At 42.3% G+C, this 14,461-nt stretch overlaps 1 protein-coding gene across 2 annotated transcripts in view; it reads left to right on the forward strand.

Moving 5' to 3' along the window:
- LOC124119397 (N-acetylgalactosaminyltransferase 7-like) overlaps positions 1-13,521 on the forward strand; it is an 87,613-nt gene extending 74,092 nt beyond the window's left edge. For both annotated transcript variants that reach the window (XM_046481900.2, XM_046481893.2), the window contains exons 8-13: positions 2,384-2,501; positions 3,211-3,315; positions 6,191-6,406; positions 10,130-10,210; positions 10,752-10,874; positions 12,225-13,521. In XM_046481900.2, coding sequence (XP_046337856.2) covers positions 2,384-2,501; positions 3,211-3,315; positions 6,191-6,406; positions 10,130-10,210; positions 10,752-10,874; positions 12,225-12,347 — 766 coding nt within the window. In that variant the 3' untranslated portion in view covers positions 12,348-13,521. The remainder of the gene's footprint in view (positions 1-2,383; positions 2,502-3,210; positions 3,316-6,190; positions 6,407-10,129; positions 10,211-10,751; positions 10,875-12,224) is intronic.
- Positions 13,522-14,461: the final 940 nt, after the last annotated feature.

A 14,461-nucleotide genomic window follows, 5' to 3' on the forward strand; every position in this document is an offset into this window, starting at 1 on the left:
AAAGCATCATAAGTCCGATGGCCTGAATATCTTTGATAGGGACTGACATTTTCACATTATCGACTCTCGACTAGAAAAATCATGAATTAATATTGATTTGGATACGATGAAACGCAATCTGCCAAATTAATTAATCTGACTATTTGACCCATTTAGTCATTGCTGGGGACCTTTTGTGATCAGGTATCTACACGTGGTCTGTTAACAGTGGTTAAATGTGGTTCCATTTAAAGGGAAAACGACTGTAAAAGCTACAGTACATTAAAAGTATACCAGAAATGGGCTTCACCAACTGTACCCATGTGGGCAATCAAAACCGTATCTTCGACGTGACAAACCACCAGACTACTAGAACGTTACATCTTCCAAAACGATGTCTCGAGATACGTGTGTATATCGAGTTAGTGAACATTGTTTATTGCAGCGTAAGCAATATTATTAAGCTATTTCACGACAGCCTGTAAATAATCAATTATGGACCATTGGAACCAGTTTATTGAACGCCTAATGTGTCGGACTGGCTGATCCCCGTTGAGGTCGTTTTCTATGACAAGCACGATGTACGGGCAACCGGAATCCCTGCGGAATTAAGATACAGTCGAACCTCTTTGTATCGAACTTGGATATGTCGAATTCCCGGTTGTCTTGAATTCACCTTTCGACCACTGCAAAGTTCTATATATGTCATCTATATGAAGTATAAAACGAGAGATGACTAGATTACATGTAATAACCTCAAATAACGTGATGTTTGTTTTTCTGAAATTTCAATTTGTTGGTTATCTCGAACCCCGGATTACTCGACTTTTTTCCAGGTCGACGGAACGAGGTTCGACTCTGTATAGAATTGAAGTTGAAGTTAACCAGACATTACAGTACATGTAAAAGCATAATAAAGAAAGTGGAATATTGCATATTGATGGTAAATTTTCTGTGCAGGTGCAAGGTTATATAAACGTCCATGTTTTCATGTACTGTGTTGTTAGCATGAATCCATCGTCATTACATCGCGGGGTGGTCGGGTAGCCTAGTGGTTAAAGCGTTCGCTCATCACGCCGAAAACCCGGGTCATGTGTGAAGCCCATTTCCGGTATCCACGGCAATTATATTGCTGGAATTATTGCTGATATTACTAAAAGCGGCGTAAAATCAAATTTACTATCTCATAACATCGCGGATTTGTATACACTTGGAGGATTGAATGATATGTTCAGAGGCTCACATAGAAAGACTTGACCTGAAGACATTAAAAGAATTTCTGTTTCAACGTAATCCCCTTACACATTGATACCACTTTTGCCAACCAGGTTGGAGTGAGTGAGTAAGTTGGGTTTATCACCGCTTTGAACAGTATTCGACTTATATCACGGCGTGTCAGCTTGATGTGTGAGGAAAACCCTAAGTGATGCAGGTCTTAGACTTCTCACGTGATATGGCCTCATCGCTCCAGTCGAAATGGGTTTCCTTCATGTCGGAAACAGATGGAAGTCTGACGGAGCCAGATCAGGAGACAAAGATGGGTGCAGAAGTTCAAAACCACACTCGTTGATTGTAGCCATGACTCATCTGTACACTGGCACATTGCCCTGATGAAAGAGCCCTCCATTTATAAGCTTCTCGTATTTGCCTCAAAAGTGCAGCATAATATGCTCCGTTTATTGTCTGGCTTTTCGGAAGATCGTCCACCATGGAGGCACCCTCGGCATCCCAGAACATCCCGAACATTTCAAGCTGATGGGACAGGCTTTGCCTTCGTTGGTGGTAGTCATGTCAAATTCTTCCACTGTTTTGATTGCTGTATGGACTGGAAGTGGTGAACCCAGCTTTCCTCATCAGTTACAAATTGTTGCAAGAACCTTTCTGAAACAGCTTCAAACAGAGCTAGATTATCACAAGACATGTTTTGCCTGGTGCGTTTTTTTTATCAGATGTCAGAACCTTTGGATCCCAACAGGCTGATACTTTCGTCATGTCGCCGGTCGGTCCTCACTATATCGTGCATTGTGTGGATCGTTTCTGGTGTTGCTGACTTGACAGGCCTTTCTGGACGGGGATCGTCTTCAAGGGTCTCCCTGACGCGCATAAACTCTGATGTATGGCGTGTGGGTTTGATCCCTTTTTCTGCATGTACTTGATCAATGCACGTCAAAGACTCCTTTCTTACTGACTTGTCGGAGAGAAACAATTCGCTAAATTGGCACCAGTTTTATGGACATTACCTCTATGACATCATGTATTGTCCACAATACAATTCCATTATGAAAGCTCAGAACCTACCGATCAACCCTCGTACATTCCTCTATCCCAATGAAGTATTGACGATGGCGTGAACCCTTTCCTTGTGGGGGATGACAGAAAGTAATCGCTGAACTTGCTATCACAGAACACCAACACACGCCGGTGGGTTGTTTGCAGTCGCCCGCAAACACTTCTTTGACATCGGAGGCTATGACGAGGGTCTACAAATATGGGGAGCAGAGGGCTTCCAGTTGTCTTTCAAGGTAAAAAGAAGATGAATGCAATATGAAGTGTAATATTAATATTGTGTTCCTGAGGGTTCTATGACCGTGGGATCGAATACCAGACTCATCCTGATTATGACCCTGGAAATGTCACAACAATACATGTACCAATCTCATTAAAATCAGAACTTAGTTCTAGCTACCGCTGAACAAAGATCTGAGGACATCCCATTACGGGTCACGTCAGACCGACCTTGCGCGAACTTTGGCCAATCAATAGAATGACCAGTCAGAGGGCAGCTTTCTCGTGCTTTACGGCACTAATTTCAAATTGGCGACTACGCTTCGAAACATATTTTGATGAATTCTCGATTACAAATTTGAAACCTAAACAAAAGAACATTCTGGAATGGCTAATTGATAGTCTAGGTTGTATAGATAAACCCGCAACTATCGTTCGGAATACCACGTGTTAAAGTTTTCGAGGTTGCATGATTAGAAATCACATTCCGACTGTCACTTTCATAATCTGGTAAGCGACGCTCTGATTAGTCGGATGAAAGGTCGTTTTGACGTGACCCCTAATGGGATGTCTGCAGCTCTTTGTTAAGCGGTAGCGAGAACTAAGGTCTGATTTTAATGAGATTGCGGTATGTTGCACCCACGTCGTAAACGTTCAAGTTTTCCTCCAATATATGAGTTGATACCACATGACATACATGAAAACGTGGTCACCGTTCTTTTTCAGCAATGGATGTGCGGAGGTAAATTTGAGATGGTGCCGTGCTCTCGGGTGGGTCACATCTACCATTACACAATGCCGTTCACCTTTAAAGTATCCTATTTAGAACACGTGAGTATCGTAGCTCATATGTAATACATTAATTGTTACCAACCATCTCCGGACATCACTGTCGTTTATTACCCAATAAAATTTTAATATGACATGGTGCGGTTCACATTTAGTACGTAAGTAAGTAGGCAAACAAAGCAATTTATTTCGTTCATATTTCCATGACCCTTAATAAACGTTAGCCACGCCCACTAGCGGACGACTTGGTAGACCTTCGCGTTCTCAGTATCCATACGCATTGCCTCTAGTTCACATATAAACGATGAATGAAAACTTCAATTGAAACTTTTTAAAAACAATGTTTAAGATATGATTAACACAAAAGAGCAAAATGTGTTTTTGATAAATTCATTTGCTCACCTATTCGTTCTTACAGTTAAGTAATGGCCGATAGCCTATTTATAACACCTCAACTTTGTGCATACTGCGTGAAATAGGGTGAAGTGTTCTCAGAAACTTCAGAAAATTGCTGGAATGAAAATCTGAGAGCTACTTTTCCAGACAGAATTCTAAAATTACTACCGTAAAAAAATATTACGGTCATGGTTCCAATGGGGACAAGTTTTCTCAAAACCTTGTTCTAAAATTGGTGCCATAAATTACTTTTAGTTACTTCCCTTCCCTTCCCTTCCCTTCCCGGTAACATCGCTGCCACCAGTGAAGGCGTGGCCATTACAAGAATCTTTTAATTTGCCCTCAAACCCCAAATGTAGTACTTTTGCTCATGTCTTTGGGAATGCAATCATAGTGAATTTTGAAAAGGTTTACGACTGACCATATTCCCCGGATGCGTTTACTTTTAATTCAACCAACTTTCCTCTTAAGTTCTTACTATATCAATTATATAAAAGTTGTAATTAAACATGAATTCAAATCAATTAAGAAATTAAATAATTTAGCAGGGGTAAGAGTATTCGGCGTCACGACACTCATCACTTGTTTGTAACGTAACGGTCAGTCGGCTGCGAGTTCAACTCAAGCATGTGGCCTCCAATCACAGTGGGGAGCTTTGACTGGTGGCAGCGATAGTATAGAGAGCTCTGCGAACGGGCTATCGCTGTGAGGAGCTTGATGTTTTCAGATTTTGTGCATACACAGTTGCGGCCCTTGATCCATGTTATTTTTACTTCGTGCATTGAGTCTGCCATATAGGGACACGTTTTCTTAGAAACTGTTGAAGTTACATAATTGTAACTTTGCAAGTTCATCTAAGAGATACTTATCAAGACTGAGTTCGAAATTGGTGCTATTAATTTGATCCTGAGCAAAGATTCAGTAAACCAACTGAAACTGACCTAAAGGATGTTTTAACTGTCAGTCTTAAAAACAACAAGAAAATAGGGTGTTAAAAGGTTCAAAGGTATCCTTCAGTTTGATCCATTTTCAGCATCTAATTCTCCCTATGGTTAATTTGTCAATTTGCATAAGCAGAAACGAAATGCCCCCTGAAATGAGGTGAGGTGAAATTGAGCGCCAGACAGGGTAACAACATGTACCATCTTTGAACGTCTTTTTTGTATGACGCAGCCGGGGATCGAACCTCGGACCTTCCTCCCTGAAATGAAGCTGCTGAGTACCCCAAAAATTTACTTGTGAGCATTTACAATGTGGAATCTGCGATAAATTGTCAGTTGCGCGAAATCGGCAGACAGTGATATTGTTAGAGACAAACAGTTTAGACCAACCATGGGCCTCGTCGATGGGAAACTCAGTTCAATTTCACGACCAGCGGTACGTAAAGATATTATTCCATCAGCACTTGTAAGACAAGTTCATTCATTACCTTCATTTAACCACAAAATATGTTATCCTCTGTATGGTACGACCAGGCAATCCACTTGATCATTAGCGGCATTTAAATCCCCAAACAATTCAAAATTAATTCAGTGACGAGAATGGTGACAAGTGTGTAAGACTTACATACCTACGGGGCAAAAAATGTCAAGGTGATCAGTGAGGAAGCCGCATCCCATAAACGGATGTACGTTATCGGCAGTGGTAATGCTTGCCCGATGACATCCTGCGCCTTTTCGTCAATAAAAAAGATCCTTTTGCCGAAGCACTGTTTACCCACTGTGAAAAAGAGGCCCTTTTAACACCAAATATTGAAAATACGTAGCACTCGGACAAACCATATCATTTTTTACGATTCATGCTTGTGATCTGCGCCATGCAGAGGTCTCAAAAACAGTACACTGCACACTGTCTTCGAGCCACAAGTAATCGAGAATTGATGCTGGTTTTGAGCTGAGGCGCGCTGATGGACACGACAATGAAATCTCTGTGAGCAGATGCAGTTGCCATTGCTCGACGATACAGAAATCTCTCATCGCCCATGCACTATCCTCCGTGGTTTCCGCAGGATCCATAAAGATTTCCCCAAAATTGATGTTTCTGTTTCTTATATGTGAACGCCATCATGGTACTGGGTATCCCCAGTACAGGGCCATCCATTCCCCGGCCGCTTCGAAGTCTCATGCAATATGCCCAACTACAAGGGTTCTGGGACTAGGGGTGATTGGGTCATTCTGGATCTGGGTACCATCGATATGCACCTTTGATTAGATTATCGGGTTTATATATATCGGGTTTATATCTTTTTGTACAAAAAGGCTAGCTCGCCGCAAGATTCGCAGGTGTACCACTTTGTGGTAGAAACAGTTGCAGCTCCCATGGTTTCATGTTAGCGAGACGCGGCAAAAATTTGACTGAAATTGATCATCATAACAATGGATTGAGAATATAATGTAGATAGTGAAAACATGAGTTAGACTGCAGTTGGACAACTCAGTTTCACGTTTTATTTGCCATAGATTAACTGGACTCTCTGTTCAGGTGAGCTGAGAAGGACTCACTATGAAACTGGTTCTTACAGAACAACGTCCGTACGGCGGAAGGATGGATGGATGAATACAAGGAATATCTCTACGTTGAGTATCCAGCCCTCAGGACGATGAAGGTGAATGTCACTGACCAGTTGGAACTCAGGAAGAGGCTTGGCTGTAAGAGCTTCAAATGGTTCATGGAGAATGTGGCCTACGATGTGGTGAAGGATTATCCTCTACCCCCAGCGAACGTAGTCTGGGGTAGTGTGAGTGTGCACGTTACTTTAAAATATTTCTTTGATGGTTTTATTTTCTTTCAACATATAATATGGTTTTTGACAATATTTTATTAATGCAATATATGATGTTCTGGGGTGAATTGCCTATTGTACAGCTACTTATGCAACCCATTCTTGCCGTAAGAGGCGACTAACGGGATCTGATGGTCAGGCTCGGTTGATGCATGTCTGGATTGTCTGGTCAAGACTTGTTGTTTACAGACCACCGTCATATAGCTGAAATATTGGTGTGTGTGGCGTTAAACAAGAAACAAAGAAGCATGTCGTAGAGGTTTATTATTTGACAGAAACAGCTGGGCGCGAATCATTCTCAGGGACTGAGAAAGAAAATGATGAACTGTACGGAGTTTTGTTATCTCTCGTATGAAAACATCTTGCAATTCCGTTGGTTAATCCGTACCACGTAACGAAACAATACATCTTAACATAGACCCCCTGCGGGAAAACAAAATGGCGTCTGGTACTTACATTTCGCGGTTCGCAAATAAGTTCCAGTAATGAAACAGGACTGTTAAAAAGCTTCACAAACTATAAAGTGATTTCGAAACAAAAAAGCTATTGATTACTCATGAAGAGGTCAATAAACGAAAACAAGGACCCTCAGATCCGACTCCTTCGGCGGTCTAACCACCTCAGGGGTCGGGTCGTCGAGTCCTTGTTTTGGAATATTAACCTAGTCGAGAGTAATTATTTGTGGTATATATATATATAGATATATATATCTAACTTTGAGACAAAGAGTTGGAAACAATCCATATCACCAGTGGACGTTGTATTATTTCGACCATATAAGAACGTTCTTTATGAATAATGGAACTACAGGCCGTTATAACATACCTGTTCAAGTCTCAGTACTATTTAAAAACCTAGCTAGCATAACAAGTGACAGATTTATAACGCAGCCAGCAATGTTATATCCATATTTCACCGTGGTCTGCACAATAGGTGGTATAGACAATCAATGGAGGGCGGCATTGGTAAAGGCTTAACACTTGGCATCATGCAGCACGAGGAACCATGCCATACCTCTCTGGAACCCAAATAGAGGTGGATGGTAACAATTGTTTAATGTTGATTAATTAAATTTTCTTTGTGTTAATTGATATTCCTGCATTCTGATTAGCTGAATTGGTCACGTGTTGTGGCATTCATTTCCCAATGAATGTACAAAACTAAGCCACGCCCACCGAGGCAGACTAATTTTGTTACCACCGAATATTGGGGAATCCCAAAATTAAAGTCAATTCATGCATATTCATTGTCCAAACTACCCTTTGAGACCGAAGCCCGATAAGGAACGAAACAGCCAACGTGCAGGCTCACTCGCCTGTTTTTTTCCCGCTCGCCCCGGTTCCACAACTTTCATGTCTTCGGGTTTCATTTCTAACTAGAGATCTAGCATTTTGCCAAATGTGTTTTCCCGTTGTCAGGGAACTAATGTTTGAATCTGGCGGTAACTGACCATGTCATTTGAAACACCCGCCTTAACCCAGACATATATTTGTTCCGGTTCGTTACAGTCTGACTGTTGCACTTCTTCTCGCGCTTTGCCTTGATTGACAGATCCTATTAACATCGTTTTGATCCTACTCTCGGTTGATTGGCTACTGACTTTGTAGGCGTGTCAAGTTATGTGCATAAATTAAACAATCACCTGATTGATTCATGTCACGCCGTAGTATGTATGCCTACACCTGGAATGTATTTCAATGTATTTTTTGTCTGTTTTGATATATACTAGCCACATAAAGAAACTGTGCACGGAGAAAATATAGATATAAGGGCACACCGTCCATATATGAAAGATAGTTTTGAACACAGCAATTATTGGAGACATTCAAACGCTCATGCACGTGCCATGCGATATGACGTCATTGATGGGGGCCTATGGACGTGCAATGTGTTACTGCACGTGCATCCTGTGCAGCTGTACACAGCATGTGCAACTCAAAATTCGCTGTCACTTTGGAAAGCATGATCTGTGGTCATTCAAAAATTCAAAACTTCTCAGGCGCAACCACAAGCATATCACAAGCAAATCATGCCAAGATTGACAGCTGCACAGTGTCATGAAGCCATTGGAATGATCCGAGCGGGAACAGGTGGCAACACATTTCCAATGCCAACGTAACACGATATCGGCATTGGTGAGGCGTTATCAGAACACAAATGACGTTGCCGACCACCCACGTTCAGGACGTCCCCGAGTAACGACGCCAAGACAGGACAGATGGATTCGAGTTACACATCTCCGACACAGGTTCCAAACGGCAGTAACGACGTCCCAGACAATTCCTGGACTGCGCCGTATCCATCCCAACACTGTCAGGAATCGTTTACGTCAGTACGGGATTCGATCACGACGCCCTGCCATACGTCCCATCCTGACACACCGTCATCGAGTCAACCGTCTAAATCATGTTCGCCAACCTCGAATATGGTGGAGAAATGTTGTCTTTACAGATGAATCGAGGTTCAACATTTCCCACAGTGACGGGCGCCAACGTGTCTACCGGCGTTTGGGAGAACGTTATGCACGCAACTGTATTGTGGAGAGGAATCGTTTTGGAGGTGGCTCTGTGATGATTTGGGGTTGGATAACAGCACGGCACCGAACCCCTTTGGTGGTTGTTCAGGGCAATCTCACCGGTGCTGGCTACAGAGATCAGATTCTGAGGCCTGTGGTCATTCCTTACTTGCAACGTCATGGCCCGGGATTGACATTTCAACAGGACAACGCTCGTCCTCACACGGCTAGGGTCGCAATGGATTTCCTTCACCATAACAATGTCATGTTACTGCCATGGCCTGCAATTTCTCCAGATCTCTCCCCAAAAGAGCATGTGTGGGATGAAATGGAGCGCCGTCTGCGTCGTCTTCCACATCCTCCAGATAACGTCCGTGACTTGACACAGGATTTGAGGAGGATATGGCAGGCCATTCCCCAGGCCTTCCATGCCCATTTGGTGGACTCCATGCGTCGCAGATGCACTGCTGTGATTCACGCACAGGGTGGTCATACCCGTTATTGACTTTGTGACTTACTCAATTTTAATCTTCTGACGTCATCGTAAAAGATGTTGTTCAGGTCCCGTTGACATTTTCTTATGGTCCGATCATTCAGCTGCTACAGCGTCTGCATCATTTTTTACTTGCTGTGTTGTATTTCAATCCAGAATATATTTTCTCCGTGCACAGTTTCTTTATGTGGCTAGTATATATATGTCCCCTATTTTTGATTAACCTATCGTAGATAAAACATGTTTTCGTTGTCGAATTTAAGTATATTTTATTGTATTTCTTTGTTTCATTGAGGTATGAATCGAAAAACCGATGTGCAAACTGTATGAATCCGCGTAGCGTGGCGGATTCTTACAAAAGATTGCACATCGGTTTTTCGATTCATACCTCAATGAATCGAGGTGAAGGTGACAATCCATCCAATCAATATCACTCTGCTGTGACAAACACACGGAGTACGGGGGACCTATCCTAACTGTGGCGTCATACAAGGACAAAGAGATAATTTTGAATGTTTGCTTGAACAGTATATAGACAGTGCACCGATAAACGAGTATCTAACTGTTCTTGATAGACACCTGCAGTATGCTTTAACCATATGGTCAGATAATTACCTAGGACGGTTTTGGCCACTTTGCATGAAGGAATTAAGCATGGTTTACGTTTCAGATTAAAGAACGACATGGAAGAGAATGTTTGAGGAAAATCGATAAAGAGCTAAAACTCGGAGCCTGTGATAAATATGGGGAAGTAAGTTAGACACGTGTATATTTGTCTGTTGTCGTAGCCTTGGTCCATCTACAAAACATTCACCCTAAAGGAGGCAGTCGCTTCAGGATGCCGCAATTTGCTGTGCTTAGTTGCCTCCCTTGGGCACGCCAGAAACCTATGATCGTGCGTTCGAATCCCGGTTCGCCTCGATTATGTTTCTAGGTTTGTCAGCATCATACCTACGCTCGTGGGTTTTACCAACGTGGGAAACGTCTGAGGCCTGCATCACTCCACTCCCCAGCACCTTCCGCCAACACTTAGCAGACACGCCGCACTATGACTGAAACATTGTTTAAGGCGGCTTCAAACCTATCTCACTTAAAGACTAGGTCCCAGCACCTTCCGCCTACACTTAGCAGACACGCCGCAATATGACTGAAACATTGTTTAAGGCGGCTTCAAACCTATCTCACTTAAAAACTAGGCCCCAGCAACCTCTGCTGGTCAAAAGAGGCGACAAAATGGATCAGGTAGTCTGTCTTAGTAACTTGATTGATGGTGTGTCTCCTCTATGTTTTAGTATTTCCGGTACAATACAGCAGGACAGATGTCTGTCGGAGAATACTGCCTGGTTTTTAAACAAGAAAAGTTTTCGTTTCCCATGTGTCCAGATGGACATAAACACCCATGGGAGTGGAATCAGGTAGTGTGGTCCTTCAAATATCAGACCCATGAAGATCCGGGGTAGAATAGGTTTTCAGCAACCCATGCTTGCCGTAAAAGGCGACAAACGAGATCGACTGGTCAGACTCACTGACTTGGTTGATGCATGTCATCGATCCAAATTGCGTGGATCGATGCTTATGATATTAATCACTGGATTTTCTGTCCCAGACTAGATTATTTACCGACCGCCGACATATAGTTGGACTCTTGCTGAGTGCGGCGTTAAACAACAAACCAACCAGCCAACCTTCAAATGGCAACAGTTGTATGTACGCATTGTCGTTGTGACAGTCTTCCATGCACCATTCCCTCATGTTGCAGTCAGTAATGCTTGTCAAGTGAGGTTAAATTGATCACACAACAGTCAATGACGTGGCAGTCAACACATGTTACAGACAATGATGTGACAGCCTTACATGTTACAGTATACAGTGTGACATATTTTCTTGTTACAGTCAATGACGTGCCAGCAGTACATGTTACAGCGTGACATCTATTCTTGTTACAGTCAATGACATGCCAGCAGTACATGTTACAGTGTGCCAGAAGTACACGTTACAGTACATAGTGTGACAGCAGTACATGTAACAGTCAATGATGTCACAGCTATACATGTTACAGTCAATAATGTGACAGGGATGCATATTACAGTCACAGATAATCCTTGATTTGGCAAGATGAATCTGGTTTGGCCCAAAAATGAGGTAGACATCTAAGACCTGCTTTCAGTTGATATGCCGTTATATAGATGTAATATTTATCTCATTCATCCAAATTAAAACGGCACTGTTTCAAGATACGTTAAATTAATTATATCATTTACTCACGCGCACATTGCCTGAGAACCGTGTTGGACCATGAAAGGTTCTGTTAAATTGAACTATATACGTACTTCAGATTGATCTTTCAGGAAAAGTCCGCATGTTATAGACGTCTCTTCGCTCTACTTTAGATATTGGTAGTTCTTGGTGCCAAATGGGTGCACCTCTTATGCTTCTGTACCCCTAAGCATGAAACTGTGGTGACAATAGCACAGATGCCTCTTGATAGTTGCTTTTTAAGCCTCACCCGATTTAATTTCTTGTTTGACAAGAAACAAAATATTTGTTAGACATGATAACTTCCTTTCATAAAATCTCTTGAAACTAAAGTTAAAACAAGAATCCAAACAAAATATGATACTAATTCATCTCATTTTCAACCCAAAACAGTAATCCAAAATTGTATACAAACTTTATAGCAAGCCCACGCTCGATCTAGCCTCATAGAGTTTTAGTTTATTAAAATCAGGTTCATTTTATGAAGTTGCGTGTTCTTACAATTACAGGAAACTGGCTTAATTCGACACCCAGTGCTCAATAAGTGTATCCAAAGTGATCAAAGGCTGATTCTTGTGGAGTGCAATAACACGGTTCACAAACAACAGTGGGATTTGGAGAAGCGGAATTAAAGAGGTGAAACATCGGCCTTAGTCTATGATGCATCGGGATTTAGATTATGATACCCCGGGACTTAGACCATGATACCCCGGGACTTAGACCATGATGCCTCTAGACAGCTATTACAGCGGTCTGTAAATAATCGGGTCTGGACCAGACAATCCAGTGATTGACATCATGAGCATCGATCCACGTAATTGGGATCGATGACATTCATGAACCAAGTCAGCGAGCCTGACCACCCGATCCCGTTTGTCGCCTCTTACGACAAGCATAGTCGCCTTTTACGGCAAGCATGGGTTGCTGAAAACCTATTCTACCCCGGATCTTCACGGGTCTACAAAGATATGAAAATGGATACACAATTTCTAGTTTTACGTACTCTTTTACTGTCCTTTGTCGACAGATATTCAATAATAACTAACTTGTTCTCTTCGTGATATGGCTACAATATTGCCGATGCGATGTAAGATTCTAGTCAGTTACTCACTCTAGTTGTATGTGTTCGTGTACGATTGAATTAGAAGTGACGGAGCTATTTCCATAATCGTAAAACGTATCAGCTGAAAACATATTTCCGCATTACAATCCCGACTATACCATAAACACGTGTTTATGAATCATTGCCACTTTAGACCCGTGAAGATCCTGGTTAGAATTGATCTTTATCATCCAATGCTTGTCGTGAGACACGGCTAAGGGGATCGGGCGGGTTAGGCTCACTGACATGGTTGATGCATGTCATCATATCCCAGTTGAGGAGATCGGTGTTCATGATGTCAATCACTGGATTGTCTTGGTCCAGGCGATTATTCGATTATTTACATATCAACGTCATATAGCTGGAATATTGCTAACAGCGGCTTTCAAAAACAAACAACCTACAAAACCTGACAGACATTGTCAATCAGAGAGACGGGCCCAAATCATCGACAGAAGCGGACGGCTTGAACGACTAGTCGTGGCGTTGGCCAACGCTTTCGCCTCACCAACGACAACGTCGACGATAAGGAATCGCTGTCCAACTTCCTGCCTGTGTACAAGTGACAGAGCATGTCACCGCAACGCCAACATTGGCCACTCGGTCCCAGTGTGCGTTCTGTCACGTGAATACTGTCAACATGACCTTTACGACCGTTATTCCCAATTAACAATAAACATGGCTGCTGCCTTCTTATACTTTCACCCCTGAGTTTATTCTTCCGTCGTCCCATTGAGCCACCATCCTAGGGCAACACGTGCTGTTGGACACTATGGTGCCTCGGGACAACTGTGATGCCTCTGGACAACGTCTTCACTATTTCTCAATAGTGTTTCAAAGCTACTTCTTCACATTATTAAAGAGTACCTAGTGAGCTTTGCATTTATAATGAGAAGTGACAATAAAGTAACTGATCAATCATGTTATCAAGGAAACAGTTATTCATTGAGCCTCAATATTTTGTATAATTTTGAAACAACATCTAGCAACAATGTTTTTTGGGTCGAATGCATCTCTGTTTTATTCAACAGACTAAAGCATAATTACTTGTTTCAAGCATTTTATGGGACAATTTATTACTTCCGACAAACTCACATCAGAATATCAAATTGTCCGTCCCATAGTAGGTATGCTATTTGTATTAACTAAAGGGGGGCACGGGTGGCCAAGTCGTCTAAGGCGCCGCGATTCGCTGTGCAGAGTTGCGTTCCTTGGGCACGCCAGAAACCTATGATTGTGGTTTCGAATCCCGGTTCGTCCCGATTATATTTCTAGGTTTGTCAGCACCATACCCGTGCTCGTAGGTTTCGTATGGTAAACGTCACTTCGGTCTTTCCTCCCAAATTAAGCTGACATGCCGTGATATAACTGGAATACTGTAAACCCAACTCAGTCACTCACTATTAACTAAAGAACGCTCGAATCCCATCCTTTGCTTTTAGGAAATTGGCAACAACAAACCTTTAAGTTACGAGTTTTTAACAAGATATTTATCCATTTGTGGAAGTATACGAGTATGCTGTTCAGAAGAACTTCCTATGTATTTTTTATTTTCATTGAGACACCACTCTACAAATTTGAAGTTAACTAGGTAACTAAAGCCTGTTTAGACTGAAGACGAAGCCCAGGGTTTCCCGTCGCACG

Source organism: Haliotis rufescens, unplaced genomic scaffold (genome assembly GCF_023055435.1).
Source record: "Haliotis rufescens isolate VD_foot unplaced genomic scaffold, xgHalRufe1.0.p SCAF_3, whole genome shotgun sequence".
In the NCBI taxonomy this organism is placed as follows: Eukaryota; Metazoa; Mollusca; class Gastropoda; order Lepetellida; family Haliotidae; genus Haliotis; species Haliotis rufescens.